Raw genomic sequence first — 24,697 nt, 5'->3', positions numbered from 1 at the left:
TCTCTCCAATATTGCCCGTGATATGAAAGAAGAATGGTTGGTGAACAATAATTGGAGAGAGACGATGAAGATGCTCGTGGCCACTAAAAAATAGAAGAGTTACTTGGGAGAAAAAAAGCTTCATCTCCCTCAATATAACAATTTTATATGAAAATAAGGTCATAAGGGTATTATTAGGGGGAGATAGTCAAAACTAAAATGACTTTTTATTGTGTGTTTGGTTCATGAGACCGTGAGGGATGAGATGGGGCGATTCTCATTTCAGAGGTGTTTGGATTAAGTCAAATAGAATGAGAGTATCCCTCTAAATAATATTGAATATACTCTCAAGTTGGCTTTGTCGTGCCTCCAGAAATGAGTGGAAGGTGAGAGACAAGGTGGGACAAGTGGGCCTCACGAGCAGTTGCAATCATGTTAGACCCTACACGTCCGAGTTGCCATTCTAAACCTTTTGTTTCCCAGGCCTTGTTTAGTTCCCAGAAAATTTTGCAAAGTTTTTCACATTCCCCGTCACATCGAATCTTTAGACGTATGCATGGAGTATTAAATATAGACGAAAATAAAAACTAATTGCACAGTTTGGTCAGAATTGACGAGACGAATCTTTTGAGCATAGTTAGTCTATAATTAGACAATATTTGTCAAATACAAACGAAAGTGCTGCAGTGTCGATTTCCCAAAATTTTTCGAAACTAAACAAGGCCATAGGAACCATCCTATCCTCCTCCAACTAAACATGAAACAAGGTCGATTCCATCCCTAAAAAAGATTTTGGACCTATCCTATGTCCTATCTCACCGTGACCATGAACCCTCCCAAAAAAAAAAAAAAAAACGCTAGACGCCCCTGAATAACTCGTGTCTACAATTGACGTAACCATTACAAGGGAGGCGTATTTCTTTACCTCCTCCCCTCTCTGTATTAAACCCTACCTCCCCAGCAATGGCGGGAACCCCAATTTCAGTCCCCGCACTTCCCGCCTAACCCTCCCACTCCCGGTCCCACCCCCCGTCCCCCAATCCGGCGATGAGCTCAGGCGGGCGCGGCGGCAAGCGGCGGGGTCCCCCGCCCCCCGCCCCCTCCGGGGCGGCGGCGAAGAGGGCCAACCCCAGCCCCGGCATGCCGCAGCCTCCTCCTCCCGCGGCGGCGGAGGAGGACATGATGGACGAGGACGTGTTCCTGGACGAGTCCATCCTGGCGGAGGACGAGGCGGCGCTGCTGATGCTCCAGCGCGACGAGGCCCTCGCGTCCCGCCTCGCGCGGTGGAAGCGCCCCGCACTCCCCTCCGACCTCGCCGCCGGGTGCTCCCGCGCCGTCGGTACGACACGGCCTCCCTTTTCTCTCCCGGCGTTCACCCTGCTGATTCGGGTATTGATGGATTCAGTGTCTCGAGATGGGTTGGTTGGGGGGGTCTGGCAGGCTGCGTGTGGAGTGCGTTGGGGTTTGGATTCAGTATTGCTTTGCCAGATTGAGAATGATTTGCACCAACTGTCATTTGGATAGGGCTCTCATATTTTTGGTAATGCTGCTGTGTTAGTCAATTTGCCTTACTGTGGTCTGGGTCTCGGCAACATTTTGTGCACATATGTGGTTTCTCTTGGGATTTGTAGTGTTCAGGAATTTTGGAGCATGGTCCTAAGGTGATATTTTGGGCAAAAACGAGCAATTATTATCTTGGACTAGTATGTGCGTTTGTATATCATGTTGACTAGTGAAGTTTATTGTTCGCCATTTTTGGATCCCTGGCTAGTTTAGGACAGGAAGAAAGGCACCTTTTCAGTGTCTGGTGCACTTTAAAACTGTCTGTTTAACTAATTATGAGTGATGCAACTAGCTGCAGTCGATAAATCATAGATGTGAATTTCAAATCAAGGGCTAAGGGTTTTAACTTTTAAAGATGAGTACAACTCCTGCTTCATAGAAGTATCTTATAGACCTCTAATTTTTCTCTTGTACACTTTCATAGTCCTAGCTCAAAATTCTGTTTGTATCACTTCCCATCTGAGATGAATATTGTAATCAATCATGATAGAGAAGATCGTAAAATCACTTAGCAGTTTTCCAAATGTTGGTGCTTCTGAATTAATTTATGAAGTGAACCTATTTTCTATCAAACACACATTTATATTTACATATATTTATACACTTCTGCACTTATGAGTTATGAGCTTTAAAAGTCTAAACTCAGGACTTGCTTAACAGTCCTCTTGTACATGCTCAATGCTCATTCAGATTCAATGTTTCTTGCTAATTAAATAGATAATCACCTAGTTTTGTTTTAATTTGTACTTGTGTGAACGTATATTCAGGACATTTGGCTTCATCTTACATGTGCTACTCTTCTGTTTGTATTGGATATTCTAGCTTTTCAGCAGTTGGAAATAGATTATGTTATTGGTGAGAGCCACAAAGAATTGCTCCCCAACTCATCTGGTTCGGCAGCCATACTCAGGATTTTTGGTGTTACCAGAGAAGGTAATATCTCTAGTACTCTATTATCTCTCAGTAAAGACTTATTATTGCCATATGGTTTTTGCTGACCTCTGATGCTATCCCTGTAACATTTGTAGGTCACAGCATATGCTGTCAGGTGCATGGATTTGAGCCATATTTCTACATTGGCTGTCCTTCAGGGATGGGTCCTGATGATATATCGCGCTTTCACCAAACACTAGAGGTTTGTACTTACAATCAACAATCATACCTTAAATGAGCTTTTAAGGAAACATAGTACTTTGGCAGTACATAGTTTCCTTATGGTTTCTTCAAACTGTACTACAGGGGAGGATGAAGGAGTCAAATAGAAGCAGCAATGTTCCAAGGTTCGTGAAGAGAGTTGAGCTTGTGCAGAAGCAGACAATTATGCATTACCAAACGCAGGAATCTCAGCCTTTCCTCAAGATAGTAGTCGCTTTGCCTACCATGGTTGCTAGCTGTCGTGGTTAGTGTCTCCCTTAAGACACAATACAACTATTATTGCTAAGTCTTCTAGATTGACCTTACTATTTTTTCTTTATTTAATGGATAACCTACAGAACATTTTTTTTGTTCCATGTCAATGTATTAGCATGCGATTTTATGATCTTTACTTTATTCCTCTGATCATCCAAGTTACTAGTTGCTTTTTTCCCTCTTTGCTGGTTTAAATGGCATATGTTTGCATATTATAGGTATTCTGGAAAGGGGCATAATGATTGAAGGCCTTGGTTCAAAGAGTTTCCTGACATATGAAAGCAACATTCTTTTTGCCCTTCGTTTCATGATTGATTGCAATATTGTTGGTGGCAACTGGATTGAGCTTCCTGCTGGAAAATACAGGAAAGCAGCCCGTCTCATGTCCTATTGTCAGCTAGAGCTAGATTGCCTGTATCCTTCTATACTTAATTGAATGCTTCATCTATTTACTAAGCTGTGGTGTTCAGTTATGTCTATTCTTAACACAACTAATAGATACTCAGATCTGGTAAGTCATGCTGCTGAAGGAGAATATTCTAAGATGGCCCCATTTCGCATATTAAGTTTTGATATTGAATGTGCTGGTCGCAAAGGTCATTTCCCAGAACCAACTCATGATCCTGTTATTCAGGTTGACTTCATTATTCATGTATCTGATACTTGGTATCATTAGTTTCAATAAAGGTCTTTATGTTTACGATTATTGACTTATTTCTTTGAATTTAAATAGATAGCTAACTTGGTAACACATCAAGGAGAAGGCCAACCTTTTGTACAGAATGTCATGACTCTTAAGTCATGCTCTCCCATTGTGGGAGTCGATGTTAGGTCATTTGATACGGAGAGAGATATTCTACTTGCATGGAGGGTATGTGCTGCTGTTTTTGGAGTTGTCAAATTCATTTGAACGTGATGTATGGTTGTATATTGCCTTTATCCTTTTTGATTTGAAAAAACGAATTTATAGTGCCATCATCCATGGTATTTTCTTCATATCCCAGTATTGGTTTCATTCTCTTTGCCTTTTGTATCTACATTTTGTATTTGTTTACCCTTTTACTTGCTATGTACAGTTAACATTTGTTTTTTTTGCTAAATCTAAATATCATTATTCCTCAAAAGAAAAGAAAAAAATTTATAACACACTTATTCCTCAAAAGGAGAGAAGTTAAATACAGTTTCTTATTGTAGTCAAAGGACTTGAGCAAAAAATAATCTGATTCTTATTTGGAAATAATTTGCAGGATTTCATACGTGAAGTGGATCCTGATATCATAATTGGATACAATATCTGCAAATTTGACATGCCATATCTTATTGAGGTACAATAACATCTGTAGAGTATTCATATTCTTTTAGGCCAAGTTGACAATCAGCCATATTTAGTACAAGTTGATTACACACATTTGCAGAGGGCTGAAGTTCTCAAGATAGCGGAGTTTCCAATACTTGGCCGAATCAGAAATAGTCGTGTTCGTGTCCGTGATACGACCTTTTCCTCAAGGTGACTTCTTGTACCTCTCTCCTCTATGCATTTAATATTTATACTTTGCCTTTATCATCCAAATTCTCTTGGTCAATAAAATATTCGTTATACATTCTGTAACCCTTTATATTAACATATTCATACAATTGCCCCCCCTTTTTTGTGTGTGTGCGTGTGAGGGGGGGGGGGGGGGGCTACCATATCATTGAAGCACTATGTTGCTTAGTTTTATTGTCTACTTGCATGTGCATCTCATGTTTTTGTTTTTGTGCTTTATTTGATTCTAGCGATGCATCTATTTTTTCTGATTCTGAATTAGCTGCCTGCTGGCATACAAATCTTGCTCATTTGTCTTAAGGAGAAAAGTCGCTTATTTTTTAGATGTTATGGTATCCTATGAGCTGTAGCGTGTTCATATTTCATACATTTCATTCACAGTTTCTAATTTTCTATGGTTAGTCATATTTTCTGCATCATGATATCCACTGTATTTCTGTCTTTTAGCACAAAGATGGTTCAAATTTGTGATCCATAGAGAGCTTTAGGCTCCTCTGATCTACATCATGTCCAGGGTTTTGACAATCCTCAGTTCCCAACTCTTTACAGTTTACGTGTCACAGTTCATTCCATTTTTTGTCACTTATGTACTAAATATTAATGCTTTGGACTTCCTTGACTTGCAAGTTGCAACCGGAAATTAAAGTCATCATGTAAAAATAGAAATGAAAGTGAAAGATTTATCAAGTTTTTTTTCCACGTAATAAAAAGAAAATAATGCTGAGGTGGTTGTACTTATCCAGGCAATATGGTGTGCGTGAAAGTAAGGATGTTACCATTGAAGGAAGAGTGCAATTTGATCTCCTGCAGGTTGTGATTTACTTTTGCTTGACAATTAAATCAGTGTTTGTTTATTCCATGAGATTGTTTCATATGTTTCTTTATCTTCACTACCTGGATATGATGCAGGCTATGCAACGGGATTACAAGCTGAGTTCTTATTCATTGAACTCTGTATCGGCACACTTCCTTGGGGAGCAAGTAAGTTCAAACATTTCAAGTGCTCTATGTTGTTGTCAGTCATTGTACTCGTAATCATTTTGATGCCTTTCTGTTTGAACTATTTTTTTGTGTTTGATCAGTGTTAGTTTTGGCTTGGGATCAAAGGCTTTGCTGTGGTTCTTATTGTTGCTGTTGGTGGTGTTGACTTGTATTTCTGATTGCATGGCATGACTTCAGTCTTCTAGAAAATTGATATTCTTTTGCAAAATAGCCTATGTAGATGGATTTATTTGTATCCATATAATTTTTGCTACTATTTACTAACAATGACTGACTCAATATTCTTTCCTTCTTTTGAGAACCCTTTCCTTTTCTTTCCTAATTATTGAATTTTGAGCAGAAAGAAGATGTTCATCATTCAATTATATCTGATCTTCAAAATGGAAACTCAGAGACACGAAGGCGGCTGGCAGTTTATTGCTTGAAGGTCAACTAAATGTACCCTTTTGTTTTAATTGTTACTGAACTGGTGATGTTTTACACAGAGTATGTTGGTAAGTTGTGGCCACTTTGTTATTATTGCTCATGGAGCTTTTAAGTGGTGCCCCAGAAGCATTTGGACCAATTCCCAAATAAATAAATACTTACATATTGCTCTACACGTCACTTTTAACAATAAAGTACAATGTCAATGCTTGAGCACCAATTTTGCATTTTGGAAATTTCTCAACAACACTAGGGCTTAGGAAAATAGTTACAGTATATTTGTGTGTTCTCTTTTCAGTTTCCTACTGGCCAGTAGATCTGCCAGTAGCTAGTTACAAGCTAGCATGAAACAGTGCTATTATTGATTTCACTGTATCAACTTATTTCTCTCCTACGTATACATGACTTTTGACTTTTGCCTTTGTAAAAACAGGATGCTTATCTTCCTCAAAGACTGTTAGACAAATTGATGTATATCTACAATTATGTGGAAATGGCGAGGGTCACTGGTGTTCCCATTTCGTTTCTACTTTCGAGGGGACAAAGTATTAAGGTGAGAAGAAGCCAATCATGCTATTGGAAATGTCACACTTTAGTACCCTAACAATACTTTCATCTGTATACCACAGGTCCTCTCGCAACTACTCAGGAAAGCAAAACAGAAAAACCTTGTTATACCAAATATAAAGGGTCAAGGGTCTGGGCAAGATACCTTTGAGGGTGCAACTGTAAGTTGAAGGACATTATCTGCACATGTGTAGCCCATTTCTCATTTTCTTTGCATGGCTATTGCAGTTATTAGGATATTTGTATTTGTCTATGACAAACTTTGTATTTGTCATCACAAGCTAAATAAAATCTAGATGACTAGTTAAGCTATCCACACTTATTGCAAAATTTGTTCTTGATGCATGTGGAAGTGAAATACATATGCAGGGTTTTCCACTCTAGAAACATATGCTTTTGTGTATGCCAGCAATCTTTCCATCTGGGAGGCAAGAGATTTTCATCAGTTTTCCCACCTTATGAATCGATTGTGCAATGAACAATTTAGTTTTATTTCTTTTGCAATATAAGGATTTGCTGTAATCATATCCCCTTCAATTTTTAGGTTTTGGAGGCAAGGGCTGGATTTTATGAGAAGCCCATCGCAACTTTGGACTTTGCTTCTTTGTATCCATCCATCATGATGGCATATAACCTTTGCTACTGTACTTTGGTAAATTTTCTGTGGATTTCTGATGGTTATATAGTTATAAATTATTGCTGCATGCTCTAAAAGGACCTTTGGTCCCTACAATGGATGACAATTTACTAGTTTTTATTTAATTTTGGAGGTGCCCCCGGAGGACGCCCGTAAACTCAACTTACCTCCAGAAAGCATCAATAAAACCCCATCTGGTGAAATATTTGTGAAACCAGAACTACAGAAGGTAATTGCATCCTGTCTTGATAATAGGTGTTCTGTACAGAAGATGTGTTTTCTAACCAAGCTTATGAACACAATATCAGGGTATACTTCCTGAGATCCTTGAAGAATTATTAGCAGCTCGGAAAAGGGCAAAAGCAGATTTAAAGGTATTTTTCTCAATTCATCTGTAAGAAAAGTGCACTCCCTCCATTCTAAATTCTAAGTCGTTTTGGCTTTCTAGATACATAGTTTTTTTACTATGTGTCTAGACAAAGTGTATATCTAGGTGCATAACTAGTTATGTACCTAGAAAATCCAAAATGACCTACAATTTAGAACGGAGGCAGTATTAAAGATCTTCCACACTTGCAAGTTGCAAAAAGCTAGATATTCACGCAGTGCTAAGTCTTTGTCCCATGTTAAACTTGCCAATTATTTGTTCAGGAAGCAAAGGACCCACTCGAAAGGGCTGTTCTTGATGGTCGTCAGCTTGCACTGAAAGTACTTCCATATCTTTCCCCCCTTTATTCCATCCAACCATTGATTCAAATCTGAACTACTTGAATAATGCCATTGTTGAATTGCGTATGTTCCAGATAAGTGCAAACTCAGTTTATGGTTTCACTGGAGCAACTGTTGGTCAGTTACCTTGCTTAGAGATTTCTTCAAGTGTGACCAGCTATGGTAAGCCTTAGTTTAACATAATTAAGAAATCCATTGTATGGTTTGCTAGCTATTTTGATGTCAAGTTTCTTGCACTGAAGCATTTTGGTCACACAGGACGACAGATGATTGAACATACAAAAAAGCTTGTTGAAGATAAATTCACAACAGTAGGAGGTTATGAGCATAATGCAGAGGTAAAGTAGTGCTGCATTATTCTTATACAAATCTGTTAGATTCCTGTTATTTTTTCTGTTTGATCTCACAAAGTTCCATTAGTTTTAGCTAGACACGTACACGTAAATTTGATTCCATTAGTTTTAGCTAGACATCAGCATAGTGACACTGAGGCCTCGTTTGGCACAGTTCAGCTTCACTAGTTGAAGATGCCTTTCACTCATTTTCTGATATAACTGATACAGCAGATTTGGTGACTTCGCAGGTAATTTATGGGGACACTGATTCTGTGATGGTACAGTTTGGTGTTTCTACAGTTCAAGATGCAATGAAGTTAGGAAGAGAAGCTGCAGATTATATTAGTGGAACCTTTACCAAGGTGAACAGAGAAACACTTACAAACATGAGGCTTTGGAATGAGTCATACAGCATTTGAGTAGAACATTGGCTTTTCTGTCCTCATTGTAGAACCGTCGTAATTGATACAGCATCCATGGCCTTTTTGTGATCAAGCTCCAACCATGACCTCACTGAAACTTATTGGTAACAGTGAAACCAGTTATGAGAATGCTCCTTTTTAAGAAAAAAAAATTCTGAACCCTTAAACATCTAACTGCAAGGTTACTGCTTCTCATAGTAGTTTCTAGCTTTATAAGCTCCAATTCTTATCTGGTCAGCGATCTGTTCTAATCTATCTCTGTCTACCCATTTTACAAGAGCAAAACACTACCCATTACTTTTATTGTGTTACAAAGCAACTACCTTTTCTAACTGTAATTTTTGTGATGCCTTAGGTGGTTCCTTGACTTATCTTATAAATGGGCACTAGGAGTTAGGATCTTTTCATGTTATATTCCTGTGGTGCATATTTTTATAAGTCAACTGACCTGGATGACAATTTTCTGAAATGATCTTTAATGTTTGTAAAAGAAAGATCTGTAATGTATCCAGCTAAGCTTTCATTTGCTTTTCATTTAATTTCTAACTCATACGTTGCTTATGATATCTTTCTCACAGCCCATCAAGCTGGAGTTTGAGAAGGTCTATTTTCCTTACCTTCTGATCAGCAAGAAGAGATATGCTGGTTTGTACTGGACGAATCCTGAGAAATTTGACAAAATGGATGCAAAAGGTATTTCTTTTTGTTTTAGCTGTGTAAAACCTAAACTATTTTCATTGGATGTGGAGCACAGATGTTAGTTATTTATTCTTCCTTTCAAATGTCTTGTATTGTTGCGTGCAGGTATTGAAACTGTGAGAAGGGACAACTGTTTGTTGGTAAAGAACCTGGTAACCGAGTGCCTTCATAAAATACTGGTGGATCGTGATGTTCCTGGTGCAGTCCAATATGTCAAGAACACCATATCTGATCTATTAATGAATCGTGTCGACTTGTCTCTTCTTGTCATAACAAAGGTTGGCAAATTCAGCTGTTTTAAGATGGATTTTCTATTCTGTGTTGCAAATCTTTTGACTGTTTAAGATGCACAGGGTTTGACAAAAACGGGAGAAGATTATGCGGTAAAAGCTGCTCATGTGGAGCTTGCTGAGAGGATGCGAAAGGTATGAACCCTAGATGTTATTACCATATCTTGATGATATTCAACCCATTCTTAATGATATGCTGTCTTAGTGCTGCTGCTGCTGAAAAATCATGGTTTTCTTGAGCAGAGAGATCCAGCTACTGCACCTACTGTTGGTGATCGTGTTCCTTATGTTATAATTAAAGCAGCAAAAGGGGCAAAGGTAAAAAAAACATCTGCATCATGTGCTATGGTATTATCTGTCATATGGTGGTTGTATGTTTGATACATTTGTCTTTCTGCATGCAGGCATATGAGAAATCAGAAGATCCAATTTATGTTTTGGACAATAATATACCCATTGATCCTCAATACTACCTTGAGAACCAAATTAGCAAGGTTTGTGTCCAATGCTTCCCCTAGTATTCAGAGCCTCTCCCCTTCTGATTTCCAAAAAAAATTGTAACTCACCACTTGTCAATCGGCAGCCACTTTTGAGGATCTTTGAGCCAATTCTGAAGAATGCCAGCAAAGAGTTGCTTCATGGAAGCCACACCAGATCTGTTTCAATCTCAACTCCTTCAAATAGCGGGATAATGAAATTTGCAAAGAAACAATTAACTTGCCTTGGGTGCAAAGCTGTTATCAGGTGCTGAATGCACTACACTGCAGATGCAAAAACCTAAGCAACCAGTGTCTATAAACGCCTAACCGTTTGTCCTGGATTTTCATCTTGCAGTGGTGCCAGTCAGACACTTTGCTCACATTGCAAGGGAAGAGAAGCAGAGTTATACTGCAAAACAGTAGCAAATGGTATGTGCTGTACACTCTAAAATGCATCTTTGTTTGTAAGCACTATGTCCCCGAGCTCACCACTGACAAATCAAATGTTGACTTCTGCAGTTTCTGACCTGGAGATGCTCTTTGGGAGGTTATGGACACAATGCCAGGAGTGCCAAGGATCTCTGCACCAGGACGTTCTCTGCACGAGGTTTGCTGTTTTTCCCCTCATTTCAACACCTGCTCATTACTACGTTCAGGCAGTCACAAGCTTAAAACCTCCTCCTGTGCAACCAAATCATTGCAGTCGGGATTGTCCGATTTTCTATCGGCGAAGGAAGGCTCAGAAGGATATGGCCGAAGCTAGGCTGCAGCTTGACCGGTGGGACTTTTGACTTTCTGGGCTTGTAAATTCTCACACGGCTGCCTGCGGAGGACAGGAGGCTACCGTCGACCGCATGACGGATACACGTTAAGATGAGACTGGCCTTTTGCGAGCATCCAGACACACTTGAGCCCGTTGTCGCGTAGGTAGTCCGTAGGCTGGCTCGCCAGTAGGATTCAGCGTTATGTTTGCTGTTTATATTTTGATGAGTTGTAGTTTACTAGTTTAGGTGAGTTGTTTGATGATAGGAGGTTCGTGTCTCCTCTCTGTAGTTTGTGCCGTGAAAGAATGCTTGCTCCCGAGGTGAGTTGCTGCTGATGTACAAGGCAGAAGGCTTCTGGAGCAGTTCATCTTGTAAGTTGTAGCTGGGTGAGATGAGACAATTTGAAGGCCACGTGGATTCTCTCAATTCTTGTTCTAATTGTGCAATTTTCGAACTGAGAATGCCAGCAAGTCTCTGAGCATCTGAACTGGCGAGGTGCTTATGTCAGGAACTGCACAGAGCTAGGAGACGAGCGCTAGCAACGACGCGACCCAGCTGTTGCCTTCGTCTATGATTGGAGCATGAATAACTGGGAGCCGAGGCTGTTGCTTGCAGCTAAAACTTGGTCCGGACCAGAGAATCTTGTGATTTGTGAGCCATCTTCTAATTTAAATATTGCCTGGTTTTATGAGATTGGTCCTTTTTTAAATCTTGGTTACGCATCTAGATTTTTGTTGCATATTGGATACCACTCTGCAAACCCAGACTTACATATAAAAAGAAATACTAAATAATAATCATTCAAAATCTTCACGGGTGACTTATCCCTGCTACAGTGGCACCAACTTGGCCACACCATGGATTCCTCAATGCAGCCTATTATTATCATCTGGCAACCGTTAGAACAATGGTTTTCCATCCTCATCTCCATCACTGATATACCTAATATACCAAAGAGGCAGAGAATCTTCTGAGAGCTTTGCCAGCTCACAAATAAAATTGAATGGTCAAATAAAAAGTTTAAAGTTAAAAATCGTTAAATATTTTAGAATGATCTATTTATGGTGCTATTTTTTGTTATTGTCTCATTTTTTCCCACAAATGTTAGATACTGAATTGTCTCATTGTTCAAGAAATTTATAGTGGAGATGCACGCGATTGTGATAGGTGACTGATATTTTTTATTGGTAGATCTTTTCAATGAAACATTAGATTTTGTATATGTAGTAATCATTAAATGCAATTAAATTAACTAATTTTGATAGAGGTTTTTACATGCGAAAACTCGACACTAAAAGTGGCAGAGCTTGGCATTTATATTACTCATCTTTTATACTACTTGCAATTTCCTATAAAATGATAGTTATCAATTAGAGAAATATGGTTAGCTACTTTAGTTGACGTCACATACATATTAATAAAATTTGACGTTAAATAAATGTGTTCTACATGCATAAAAACATTTTTTAATCTTTTCATTATTTTGAGGTTCAAAAAGACTTTTGGTATTCACGTCTATATGTTTTTTTTTGAATGGTAACATGCCGTAATAGTTATAATTGTTTAAATAAACCAAACACATCTATTTTTTTATTAAATCAGATTTTGAACCAGCAGCGCAGCCATGGATGACGCCGGCACGAACTCCGTGCATCCCTACGAGCACCAGGGTAGCACGGCCATACCACCAGCAGCACCGAGGAACTAGAATATGTTTTTAGTCTATTTGCATTGCTCAAGACAACAATCTGTTTATGCAACCAAGTTTGCTTGCAATGAGGCCTGTTTAGTTCGCAAAATTTTTTAAAATTTCCCATCACATCGAATCTTTGGTCGCATGCATGGAGCATTAAATATAGACGAAAATAAAAACTAACTGCACAGTTTACCTGTAATTTGTGAGATGAATCTTTTGAGGCTAGTTACTCCGTGATTGGATAATGTTTGTCAAATAAAAATGAAATGCTACAGTACCCAAAAACAAAAAATTTTGCGAACTAAACAAGGCCTGAGTTAGTATGACCTTCAATGAAACAAAGAATTTCAGAATTTTCCTTCTTCACATCAACCAGCCATTCGTATGCATTTACCCACACACATATTCACACCTGATCTTGCAAAAAAAAAAAAATCTATCTAAATTTATAATTTGATCAGTACGGGATGCTTGGTGCGAGAACTTGGCCTGCTAGGCCTTGTTTAGTTCCAAAATATTTTACAAAATCAACACTGTAGCTCTTTCGTTTGTATTTGACAAATATTATCCAATCATGGACTAACTAGGCTCAAAAGATTCATCTCGTCAATTTCGACCAAACTGTGCAATTAGTCTTTATTTTTGTCTAGATTTAATACTTCATGCATGTGTCTAAAGATTCGATGTGACGGGGAATCTGAAAAATTTTGCAAATTTTTTTGGAAACTAAACAAGGCCTAAGAATTGTCCACATAGACAACAGAGAAGGTAGTTGCAATGGTTTTCTAACGGATTGAGGCACAACCGTTTCTGACATCAACCTTTATATGTGACCATCAACTGCTTACATATCTGTTTGCTTGTCCACTCCACTCAGATAAATTGTACGTTGAACTTCTGCTAGCTGGGGATATGATGCACTCTTTACGGGAGCACCAGCCTCCCTGTATAAAGATGAGTTTAGGGAAAATAGTTAATTGCTTATAGGAAAAGACTGAGCAGCAAGTGCTGTCTTGGACACAGGCATTTTCATTTGCTGGAATTAGGAAGTAGGGCATCGCTAGGTAAAATTTTTAATATATGAAATTATAAGCAGTGGATATAAGTGCTTAAGTGTGGACCTTCGCTGCATACCTTCACAGCAGAAAGATTGAAAGATTATTGTTGCTCTAATTAACTAGCGAGTATCTGACCAACAAAGCAAAGCCGTGTGCATTTCTGAAGCAGTCAGCAAACAAAGGTGCATGGACCGTGGCCTTCCTTGTTTGGCATTTCATCGAGCACACCAGGTGCGCGACTCATCCTAGCATAATTTATGCCCAGCATCTGAATCGCGAGATCAGCCAAGTCCTAGGCAGCACAAACATCACAGCACGCCACTCAATATTTCAACTGCAGAATCTACATTTCGAAATTGAAGCATTCAAAGTCGCACCTGAGACGATCGTGGCTTCCGCAGTGGACGATGAGGGCGGTGGCGGGCGCAGGAAGATGAGACATGAGGAGGCGGCGGCGGAAGAACCAACTACGGTAGCGGATCACGTACCCAACGATGGAGACAAGTGACGACTCTGGCGCCTCATTGACCAAGAAGTGCGGTCTGCGGTGGACTAGAGCTTGCATCGGAGAGAAGAAAGGGGCCGAGCCGACTTGGAGCAGGAGCCGCGGACGAGAGTCGGACTGCAGAAGGGACCCCAGGCCCCCAGGTGCGGCTGCAGCCACCAAACCTCCGCAGAACCTTCTTCTTCCCTCCAAAAATCCATTTTTTTTCTGACGAGATATAAAGGATTCAACACTGCCAAAATTTGGGGGAAACGTTGGGTTGCGTGCTGCTGAAGCCAACAACTTCTTCCACCCCCGTCCCCGCATACCCTCCGATCCGCCGCTGCGCACAGCGCCTCCGCCTCCGCCTCCCAACTCCAGACCCGCGCCGCCGGCGGCCTCCCGGCGACACCCTATGGCCGTCTCCGTCTTTCCGGATGGAAATGGAAGTAAGCTCGGCGGCGGAGGAGGAGGAGGAGGACAAGGTGCGGACGGGGAGAATGCGCCGGGGAAGGGGAATGAGCTGGTCCTGGATGTGAAGGTCTGTCACTGAATCTCCATCTTGTCTTTACATTGTTACCGATGTTACTGATCGAGTGAGGTTACTGTCTGGGAATGGAAGCAAGAATCTGGATTTGTCCCCCGCCCCCCGGGAACATGCGGGGAAATTTTGTGCAGCTAATCTCTCCTTTCTTTTTTTTCCCAGTTAAACCAACACGATTATTTGGATAAAGGAGTGAAGGTATTAGGGATTGGGGAATAGCAAGTGTTGGTATAGGCTCCATGTCACTTTCAGAGGAGGATTCGGATTCACTTTGCATCAGACTTTTCAATACTGGCCTGGCCCTTTCGGACACTTGTTCCATCTGGAATTTTTCTTGCCACTACCTTTGGATCTCTCTACCACAGCTTGTCGTTCTGTTAACATATTTCTTAAATCGACCTAGATTTTGATGCTGCCTTAGTTTCCAAACCCTTCTTGTACTGAATCTTAACAGTTGAAACCCGGCATCTTGGTCAGTACCTTGTACTGAATGTCATTGATCTGTCTCTACACTTTACACATGGATTATGTCAGACTTTGTTGTGATGTATGTACTCCCATTTCTTCAAAATTTCTTTATCGTAAGTTGACAATGCAGCTGCCCTAGGATCAGTGGACTCTCCGGGCCTGCCAATTGGAACAAAGCTATCAATATAGCCCTCAGCACCTCTGTCACTTGCATCAGTTTCTATTTTGTAGAGTGAGAGGCTGATTTTTTTCTCATGCCAGGATTAGGGCGTTTGACAATAATTTCTTAATACTTGGAAATATCTGTCATAATGTATTCTTTCTTAAGTGCATGCAGATCACACCAAAATCTCTAATGAACTTGGCTGTAATAGCCTTCTAAACAAAGAAATCCCCTTCAGTTCAGTTGCATTATATAGAGCTGTCCATTTTTAACTGCTTTTGGTCCTATGACCAGTGTGTTTGGCACCATGGGTGCCCTTGTACATAAAACTCTATTTCCATCTTAATTGAGCGGCAGAGCTCCTGTCTTTACTTTAATTTTTTTTAACTGCTTTAATCTTCTCAGGGTTTATAGCTCTTGGCTTATGTGTTGATGCTCAGTAGTGTAACTCTTGGCTTATGTGCGGTATGCTATATGTTGCTCAACCAGTTTCTTTGTCATGTTCAGTAGTAAAATGGATTTGCTTAGTGAACTTGCACAATCCTGCTGTGCCCAGTTATCCAGGGTTCATGTCATTGAAGCATGTTCCCATTTCCTTCCCAGCAGCAGTGGTAACAGTATTTCCATCGGCTGATTTTATACTAATTTCCATATTTAGAGCATAAGATAAGACTGACCTTTTTTTCAATCAAACATTTACTATTGTCCTGGGTTCATGAGATTTCATATTTTCAGAGAGCTGTTGGTGTACACATTGAGATCATATATAAAACACACAAAAAAGTAATCTTCAAGCAGTATTGGGTTGTTTTCCTTTTATCAATGCCATAAGCGCTTCAAACTTATCAGTGTAAGCTAGCTCTTATTATTCTGCTGCATTTATTTGAAGGACTCAATAGTGACAGTTTCTCTCAGAAGCATTCATCCCTTGCATCCTACAGAATCAGTGCCATTGGAATTTTGAGTGTGCGTGCAAGCATGCTGACCCCTTAGCGAGTGCCAAGTGCTTCTCTTCTTGAAAGAAAAATTTCAGCAAACTTCACCCAGTTCAAAGCATTTTTCAGCTTGCTTATCCAAACCTACTGGATCTTCGCCATTAAAGCTTGGAAATTCAAGCTTGAGGCCTTTGCTAAAAGATTGAGCAAATGGATCCTCTCCCAGTCTCCCTCACTTTAGGTATCCCATATCCCTCTCTACTACAATGTCCCAGACTCTCTGTGAAATTGGCTCTAGTTTGTGGTGCAGCCACATACTAAGGACTAAAATCAGAAGACCCGACGGTATAGACTGGTTGCAAAGGTGGTACTGTACCCAGACCCAGGAATGCTTATGCATGCAGAAGAACCATCAGTAAGGTCGGTAATTATGTCTCTGGTTGGAACTGTAGGGTCCTTCTGACCAATGAAAGGTGTGCAAGGATGCTTCAGTTGGATCTACAAGAAAATCCTCAAATTGTTGTATATGGCTGTGTTTACAGTATCATTAAAAACAAGGACTTAGTGTGGTGGGCCATCTTAGTTTTGTTCATCGACTGAGATTCTCCGTTTGCTGTTTCCTTTGTGTAACATAGATCTTGCAGTTGTTTCTGCCCTACCCCATCTTCATCTGCATGCTCTCCACATGACTCTTCATCTTTTTTTCCCTGCCACCCAATCCTGCTCCAAGGATCAAGTGGGTACCCAATGGTATTTTGTGGGTCAGCTAGCTTAGTTAATTTCTCCACCTAATTAGTTCTGTGGCATGCTACTCAAATCTGGGCTTCTCCTGGATTTTATAATAAAATTTATTCCTTACCTGGTTAGGCCTCAGTACTCCAGGAAAATCTGAAAACTGGTGAAATCACAGAGCAAAATATGCTCAGTACAGAAGGTTCAGTCCCTTTGGACAAGAATCTGTCTTTGGGGCTAAATCTGTACTAACATATAGTGAAAGTAGGTATATGAACTATGATTTCAATTTGTCATGATTGTTTACACCAATGAGAGTGCCTTGTCAACTCAATAATATTGACAAAAGTAGGAGTAGCATAACAACCACAGGTAAACTAATAAAGCAATGAGCAGTAATGAGGGAATGTTCTTTACCCACCAGATTTCAAAAATGAAGAGGTGTATGAGAGTCTGAATGGCTGATACAGTTTCCACTTCAGCTTCAGTCTGACAATTCACAATTGTGAATGTGGCATTCATTTTAGCTCAGTCTGCTACTTTGTTTGGGGATATTTATCTCACAGTTTTATATCTCGTGGTGGCTTTGTGAATGCATGTTTATATGCACTGGTATGTTTTTTGACTGGCTTGTATATTTTTAATTTTTATGATTGCTTACTGATTGTTAAACCAGCTAAACTTAGTCACTGGCCATAGATTGTTTACTGCTTCTATAGTTGTTTTATGCATGGAAAAACTGTGCGTACAAGAATGGATTAAGGGCCAGTAGTTTGTATCAGATCCTCTTTGTAGTTCAATCCATTTCATAAATAATTGTCTGGCTAAACCCATATGGCATTCATTTCCCAAGGCTTATGAAAAACCAATTCTCTTAGCATGTTCAGAAAATTCTGATGGATTAATCTTATTACGATGAAGAGGGTTTTACGATATGGTGAGCTGCAGTACCCTAACATGCGCTATTTTTGTTTCATCAGGATGATGATCTGCAGCCACCATCATCATTTAACTCTGCTAGTAGCAGTATGGTATGCTATCATTTTTCTTTTCCTAATAAACATGAACACATTGACATTGTGGCTTCTTGCCTTTTTGGTGTTCTGCAGGGGCTTATCAATGGTGTGAGAAATGAGGGCAGCCATTTTTGTGACAACTATGAATCTAGGAATTTACGGAATAGGCTTCCTCGGGTTGCACCTGAGGTGAGAAAATTATGTAGTTATCTTCTCTTTTCCCTCCTATTTTTCCATTTCCCTTTCTGACGATATTTTGTGTTGTTGATTCCTGACAGTGGGTTGCCAGCATTCAAGTAAATAATTCTTTTGAGAACAGGAAGAAGGTGATTTATCCTATTTTCTTTTACCCCTTTGGCTGCCATTCAAATGGACTAGAGCCATCAAAATGTGGTTAGATATCTAAGCCATTAAATTTTTTTATGCATTTTATTTTGACTCAGGGTTTACTTAGTTCTTTCTACACTATTGTGGAGAAGCTGCTTGTGTTCTGTGGCAGTCTCGTCATTTTGTCGTTGTCATACCCCCTTGCTGCAAATGCAAAAGAGGCCTTTGAGGACCATGCGATGCAAGGCATTATCATTGGAAGCGTTATATCATTCTTCATCTGCTGCCTTCTGACAGCTCTTGCGTCATACTTGAGAGACAGTGAGTCCATTGATGGTGTTGGATTCCACGTCTTCAAATGGCTCGTGCTTCTCGTGTTTCTGTTCCTTAGCGCTGGGTTATGTGTGATACTACGTTTCTGCGCACACACACCAAAAGCAGTCCTGTGGACCCTTGGAACTGTAGGATACATCATAATTCTGTCCATTTGGGTTTGGGTGTTCTACATAGAGGTGCTGCAGGTACGGTGACTTTGGTTCAGAATAGTTGAATTTACATAAAAACAAATGCATTGGTGACACTCTCTGTGTGCTCTGTCTCCCTCTTTTCTTTTCAGATACAGGAAGAGATGAAGAAGCATTTTGAGATGGAAACTAGGGCACCGTCTGAGGGGCCTGGCCATGTGCCTCCCTTGGCTGCTCCGGGATTGGCTCGCGCACCAGTTTAGGAAAGGTAACCAAACATTTTCGCTTTACTTCTGTTTTCACAATGTGGAATGCCAATGGTTTTTCAGTGGATGTGTTGAGAGCGTGTGGTTGATCTGTCCTCTGTTGCTGCAGGAGAACTCACCTATTCTGTGGGAATGTTTCATCCATGAAGCATATCTGTGCATACGAGGAAACATATATATATATATATATATATATATATATATATATAGAGGAGCTTAGAATTTAGACCATTTTCCACCTGGGGTTGGCATATATAATTACTTCAGTTGATCAACTCACGATGAATGTGCGAGTATGCGTGTATGTATTGTGCAGTGCTTGCTATAGGACCGAAGAGAAAAGGTTAATAGGGATGTAAGATACTCCTAGTCCTAAGCCTCCTACAGTAGGTGGGATGCCAACGAGTGACACTATGCATCTTCATGTAGAGTTGATGGAGGATGTAACATATTACCATGATGACCTTTGAGTTTTTGTCCCCTGCCTGGTAAGTGTAGCCCACTGAACATTTTGCTGCTTTTGCAATTCGATCCTGCTGCATACTACACAGCAACGAAGTGCTTGCCCTTCATCACTTGGCAATTGGCAGCAGCGAAGTTCGTGCAGGCTCTGATCCATTTCTCACTTGGCCTGTTCTTGCTCAGCGGGGAGCTGATCGAACAGGGAACTTCGGTGTAAAGAGAAAGCATCAGTATACTATTTAATTAACTATAACTATTTTTTTTTCTCAACTGCTCAAAATCCTCCCCCTATACCTTAAAGAGAGGGGAGAAACCTTATATTTTTTCTCAACCGCCTTTCTTTCTTCCACACTTGTACATCTCAAGCTGTTGCAGTTGTGCCACGCCAGATGAGCACAAACCGTCTTGCCATCCTGGCCACCGCAGTAGGGCTATGCCACCCTGACCTGAGCCACATAAGGCCTCGTTTGGCTGATCATGTACTCTTCGCTTGCATTAGTTCTTGCCTTTTCCTTTTCAGCCATCTCATCTTCAGCTTGCTTTTCTTTCATTTCTATAAACCTGCCCATCATTTCAACCACCTGCCCATCTTGTCGACGCCTTTGTGCTGCCTTTTTTGTCTTGTCACTTGTAGCATTGTCCTTGTTTCTTGTACTTGCACCTCTTTTTCCCATTGTTGACCTTGCAGTGGCATCACGTGCAACTGGTTGTTCCAATATCCTCAAGTCTTCATCATCAGTTTCAACATCATGTGCAAAAGAGTCAAAATGGAGACTCTCATCTTCTTCTCCCATATTATGTTGGGTGACAGTAGCTTGAGATGGCTGTGTGACAGGAACTTGGAAAGGCTGAGTAATAGGAGCTTGATAAGGGTGTGTGACAGTAGCTTGATAAGTCTGTGTGGGAGCAACTTGGGAAGGCTGTGTGAGAGTAGCTTGATAAGGCTGTGTAGGAGCAACTTGGGAAGGTTGTGTGATAGGAACTTGGAAGGGCTGTGTGACATTAACTTGGGAAGGAGCAATGGACGTGAAGTTTAGGGTTCCCTCAACAATTTGTCCTACACGAGCAAGTGAAATCAAGTAATATTAGGAGAACTAAACAAAACATACTTGACTGGTAGGAATATAAAGATACAACAATGGTAACATACCGTCATATAGCTCTCCTAAAGCCTCAAACAATGGGAAAGATTTATTTTGGAACTTCTTGGCATTGCGATGAGACTATTTAATGAATACAAGAATGAAAAGTAATTAGCAAATGATGAGACTATTTAACAAGAATGAACAACAGAAAGAGACAAGAAAGAAATCTTACAGTAATGATGTTGTTCCAAACAGCTTGATCTGCTACAATCATGCATAGCTTATCATCCCATGACGCACCACTTTGCTTCCTTGCTTCTTTTAGAAGTCTGTATTCTCTCTTTAGCTCCCTCTCTTTGTTTTGAATTTGAGTCTTTGTAAAGTTGACATAGTGACGAGTTAGTGTGAAGTTAGACAATCTCATTCGGGGCAAACCGCCGCTACCCCCACAGCACCCTACGTTGAGCTATGGATGGGCCATCGCCACCTCGCTCCACCGCCATGCCAAGCTGTGGGCAGGTTGTCACCACACCATGCGCCTCCTCTTTTAAGGGGGAAAGAGGATCCAGTAGAGATGCTCTTAACATTACAACCAACTATTCCACTAAGGCCTTGTTTACTTCCACCCAAAAACCCAAAATTTTTCAAAATTTCCCGTCACATCAAATCTTTAGACGCATACATGGAGTATTAAATATAGATAAAAATAAAAACTAATTACACAATTTGGTCGAAATTAACGAGACGAATCTTTTGAGCCTAGTTAGTCTATGGTTAGACAATAATTACCACAAACAAACGAAAGTGCTACAGTGTCGCAAAATTTTTCACTTCACCAACTAAACACGGCCTAATAACACAAGACATCACTTTTGCACCGCGTGTCCCCGGGGAGGTCGATATCTTCACCGGGAGCAGCACCCTTGTTTGGTCTTTGGATCCTATTAATTTTGCCACCGTTGTTGTCATTCTAGAGTTGGTCGCTGTTGATGGTCGTTAACTCCTCATTTCACCATCAATATTTCACCCAATTATAAGGTATATCAACTTGAAATGATGGAATTCTTATTTATAATTCACCTAGTTCCACATGTCCTTGGAAATCTATTTGCATACATGAAAAAATACAAAAAATGGTACAAATTGAGGACATGTGACACGTGGACGTAACAATACTTGGCCCGGCGATCGCCACCACATAGGCAGCACCCACCCCCCTAGGTGACCCTGCCATGTCACTGATCCATGGGATCACCTCCCCACAGCTTCTACACCGTCCATTCATGTTGGTTTGATCCAATGGTGAAGGGTGGATGTGTCATGGATCCATGGCCCCACCGCCATACTCCAAAGCTATATAAACTTCTATTTCCAACCCGTATTTGGGCATCCACAGACCTTACAACCGCCATAGAGATGCATCCAAGGCCGTTGGACCATAAGGCGGTGGATCCAAGGGGCGGCCACCCCCTTGGCCGGCGCCCGTCGTCTTACTACCGTCCACCGACCTCCAACATGCCTACAAGTACCCCCTATTCTCTAGTTCTATAAAAGGAGGCCTTGGCTCTTGAATCAACAACTAATCTCGACTTCAAGCTCCACATTAGCATTTAGTAGTAGAGCGTAGCTCCCTTCTCTAGCGCTAGTGCTCGCTCTAGCTTAGCTTAACTCTTCTAGCTTAGAAGTAGCAGCTAGCTAGCAAGAAGAGAAGAGTCGGGTGGAGCCTCTCCCTCGGAGTCTGGAAGAGTCTTCTAGAGTCTTTGGGTTAGTATAGCTCCTTTGTAATCATTCAGTTCTTACTTAATATATTACTTTACTTTTAGTACTTTAATATTTAAGTATTACTTTACGCCTTTATGTTCAAGTCTTACTCTTGCTTCTATTTATTAGTAGTAAGTCTAGGTCCTTGTTTTATCGTCATAGGTTATCTAGCTACCTTAGTGATACTTTTATCATATCTAGTAATTGCTCTGTCATCTAGTTAGGGTGTCTCTTCTTTGAGCTCAAGTAGAGACAATAAGGTTATAGATTAAGCACGGTACTTTGGATATATCTTACCTTCAGATACAACTAGCCCTCTGAATAGTTTGTGGTAGCAACAAGTGGTGATAGCCCTGTTTGCCTACGTTTTCCACCATGTTGGGACTAGTTATTAAATCGTAAGGCTCGTTGTGTGTTGTGTCCGTTTAATCGGGAGCACGTATATCTCTTTACTAGATAAGGTAATTCTTTTCACTTTGTTATCTTGCTTACCTAGATTACACCACTCTCCCTCTAGATCTGTGTAGAGATCGACCTACCTCTAGTTGTCTTTAGTTATCCTTAGTTACCCTAGTTATCCAAGTTATCCTTTCTCTATTCATCACCCACACTAAAGCTATCCCTATCCCTATCCACCGCTCACTAATTTGCCCACTCATCCTGTGGAACCACCTACCCCTTCTTCCTTTGGGATCAAATAAATTTGACACCTAGTATGACCAGACGAAGTACTATATGATAGTTTTGTGCGCTTGCAGAATCCCTCACATCCTACAAAACCGTTGTCACGTATTTCTAGAGTTGGGACTGATAACCCCACGAAGTGACGCTAACACACTAGTAGAAAAGAGTACAACGCCGACGCCCTCTTTTTATACTACATGCGGTTGTAGTTATCACGCGCCTGTGGTGTAAAAAGGGCGGTGTCAGAACTACGAACCGTCTGTGAAGATGCATTTTCACAGGCGGTTTTCCTAACTGAACCGCCTGTAGAAATCATGAATTTCTACAGGCGGTTGTCCTAAGGAACCGCCACTAAAAATCTATTTCTACAGACGGTTTTTCTAACAAAACCGTCTGTAGAAATCATGTATTTCTACAGACGGTTCTTCTAAGAAACCGCCTGTAAAAATCATATTTCTACAGGCGGTTTGTTAAGTAAGCCGCGTGTAGAAATAATTTAAAATTAAATTTTTTGAGTTTTTCAAATACCTTGTTTGAAAAAACTGTCAAAATGAAAGTTGTAGATCTCAAAAAGTTATGAAACTTTGTAGTTGATAATTTTTTTATTTGACATCATCTTGTCGTCGAAAACTACGTTTGAATTTCTTAAATTTGAAATTCAAATTTTGTAAATGACCTCGGATGGAAAAACTTCCAATATAAAAGTTGTAGATCTTAAAAAGTTATGAAACTTTGTAGTTGACAACTTTTCCATTGGAATCCGTTTAGGGCCTCAAATAATCAATATATGCTCGGTTTGGGATAATATGTGGGGAACTAAACTCTAATATAGACACAAGTGAGTGATAGGTGGAGCGGTAGAGGAGGCTACGCGCAAGGGCAAGGTCGTAGGTTCGAATCCCACCGCGAAAAAAGCACGACTTGCCAATGGGCCTTTTCTATTATTAAAATCTTTTTTTTTATTTTTAAAAATCGATTTTGTATTTTCTGTAAAAACATTTCTACAGGCGGTCCACATAACTGAACCGCCTGTAGAAATTTATTTCTACAGGCGGTTCTTAGTTACCGCCTGTAGAATTGACCCATTTCTACTAGCCTCCAGCACAGGCGGTGCTGAAAAACGTCAGTAGAAATATGTTTCCAGCCGCCTGTACAACATGTCTCTGTACTAGTGACAAATACTAAGAAGCATTTCTAGTGCGTTTGCCTGAGATAGAGCTAAAACTCTACTCTTAGTAGCAACCTTAAGAAGTGTCAATAATCGCAGCAGCCCGAGAGGGAGCAGCCTAGCCGAGGAGGGATTGTATTTGAGCAGCATATTATATATGTAATATATATTAACGGTTGGACATAGAGTGAGGAGATAGCCATAGTTGAATATATGTTGTCTAATACATTTTTTCTAGTATTGTCATAAGTCAAACTATTTTAGATTTGAATGAATGTATAATAAAATCATGCCATATTTATGACATAAATTAGTACCGGTAAATACATCATGAAATATATTTTTGTAATGTGTTTGTTTGGTATCGTAGATGATGTTATTCTTCTTTATAGGATTGGTTAAACCTAAGGTATTTTTTTTGAAACTTAAACTTAAGGTATTTTGACATAGTGCAACTCTAAAGTTTTTTTTTCAAACGGAGGGTGAAATAGTGATGGCCAGGATCACTTTTTTTAAAGCTATCACTGACGTAGATG

General features: G+C 40.2%; 3 protein-coding genes across 7 annotated transcripts; 2 read left to right on the top strand and 1 right to left on the bottom strand.

The window, feature by feature from the left end:
- LOC8072800 (DNA polymerase delta catalytic subunit) lies at positions 917–11,536 on the top strand. The gene is made up of 30 exons (XM_002450405.2): positions 917–1,318; positions 2,365–2,475; positions 2,571–2,677; positions 2,782–2,941; positions 3,171–3,366; positions 3,451–3,586; positions 3,686–3,823; positions 4,200–4,277; positions 4,368–4,459; positions 5,242–5,308; positions 5,408–5,479; positions 5,841–5,927; positions 6,360–6,479; positions 6,556–6,654; positions 7,038–7,145; positions 7,264–7,359; positions 7,439–7,504; positions 7,782–7,838; positions 7,934–8,021; positions 8,118–8,197; positions 8,443–8,556; positions 9,195–9,309; positions 9,421–9,593; positions 9,669–9,740; positions 9,849–9,923; positions 10,010–10,099; positions 10,189–10,349; positions 10,440–10,513; positions 10,604–10,691; positions 10,788–11,536. The coding sequence occupies exons 1-30, from the start codon at positions 1,027–1,029 to the stop codon at positions 10,873–10,875; spliced, it is 3,300 nt and encodes a 1,099-aa protein (XP_002450450.1). The 5' UTR covers positions 917–1,026; the 3' UTR covers positions 10,876–11,536.
- On the bottom strand, positions 13,186–14,450 carry LOC110435255. Of its 4 annotated transcripts, none has more exons than XR_002452867.1 (3): positions 13,980–14,121; positions 13,666–13,894; positions 13,193–13,488 (listed from the first exon to the last, which is right to left on the bottom strand). XR_002452867.1 is itself a non-coding variant. In XM_021460663.1 (2 exons), the coding sequence occupies exons 1-2, from the start codon at positions 14,411–14,413 to the stop codon at positions 13,389–13,391; spliced, it is 534 nt and encodes a 177-aa protein (XP_021316338.1). In that variant the 5' UTR covers positions 14,414–14,450; the 3' UTR covers positions 13,191–13,388. The 4 variants fall into 4 exon arrangements, 1 of the variants encoding a protein (XP_021316338.1); XR_002452866.1 differs by having other exon boundaries at positions 13,196–13,488; positions 13,679–13,894; XR_002452865.1 differs by having other exon boundaries at positions 13,186–13,894.
- LOC110435254 lies at positions 14,477–19,152 on the top strand. Of its 2 annotated transcripts, XM_021460661.1 has the most exons (7): positions 14,477–14,627; positions 17,909–17,959; positions 18,038–18,133; positions 18,223–18,270; positions 18,388–18,792; positions 18,888–19,003; positions 19,111–19,152. In XM_021460661.1, exons 1-6 carry the CDS (start codon positions 14,502–14,504, stop codon positions 18,996–18,998), a joined length of 837 nt encoding a protein of 278 aa, XP_021316336.1. In that variant the 5' UTR covers positions 14,477–14,501; the 3' UTR covers positions 18,999–19,003; positions 19,111–19,152. The 2 variants fall into 2 exon arrangements, with proteins under 2 accessions (XP_021316336.1, XP_021316337.1); XM_021460662.1 differs by lacking the exon at positions 17,909–17,959.

Source organism: Sorghum bicolor, chromosome 5, assembly GCF_000003195.3.
Source record: "Sorghum bicolor cultivar BTx623 chromosome 5, Sorghum_bicolor_NCBIv3, whole genome shotgun sequence".
Taxonomy (NCBI): domain Eukaryota; kingdom Viridiplantae; phylum Streptophyta; class Magnoliopsida; order Poales; family Poaceae; genus Sorghum; species Sorghum bicolor.
This window is presented reverse-complemented; position numbering and strand designations above follow the sequence as displayed.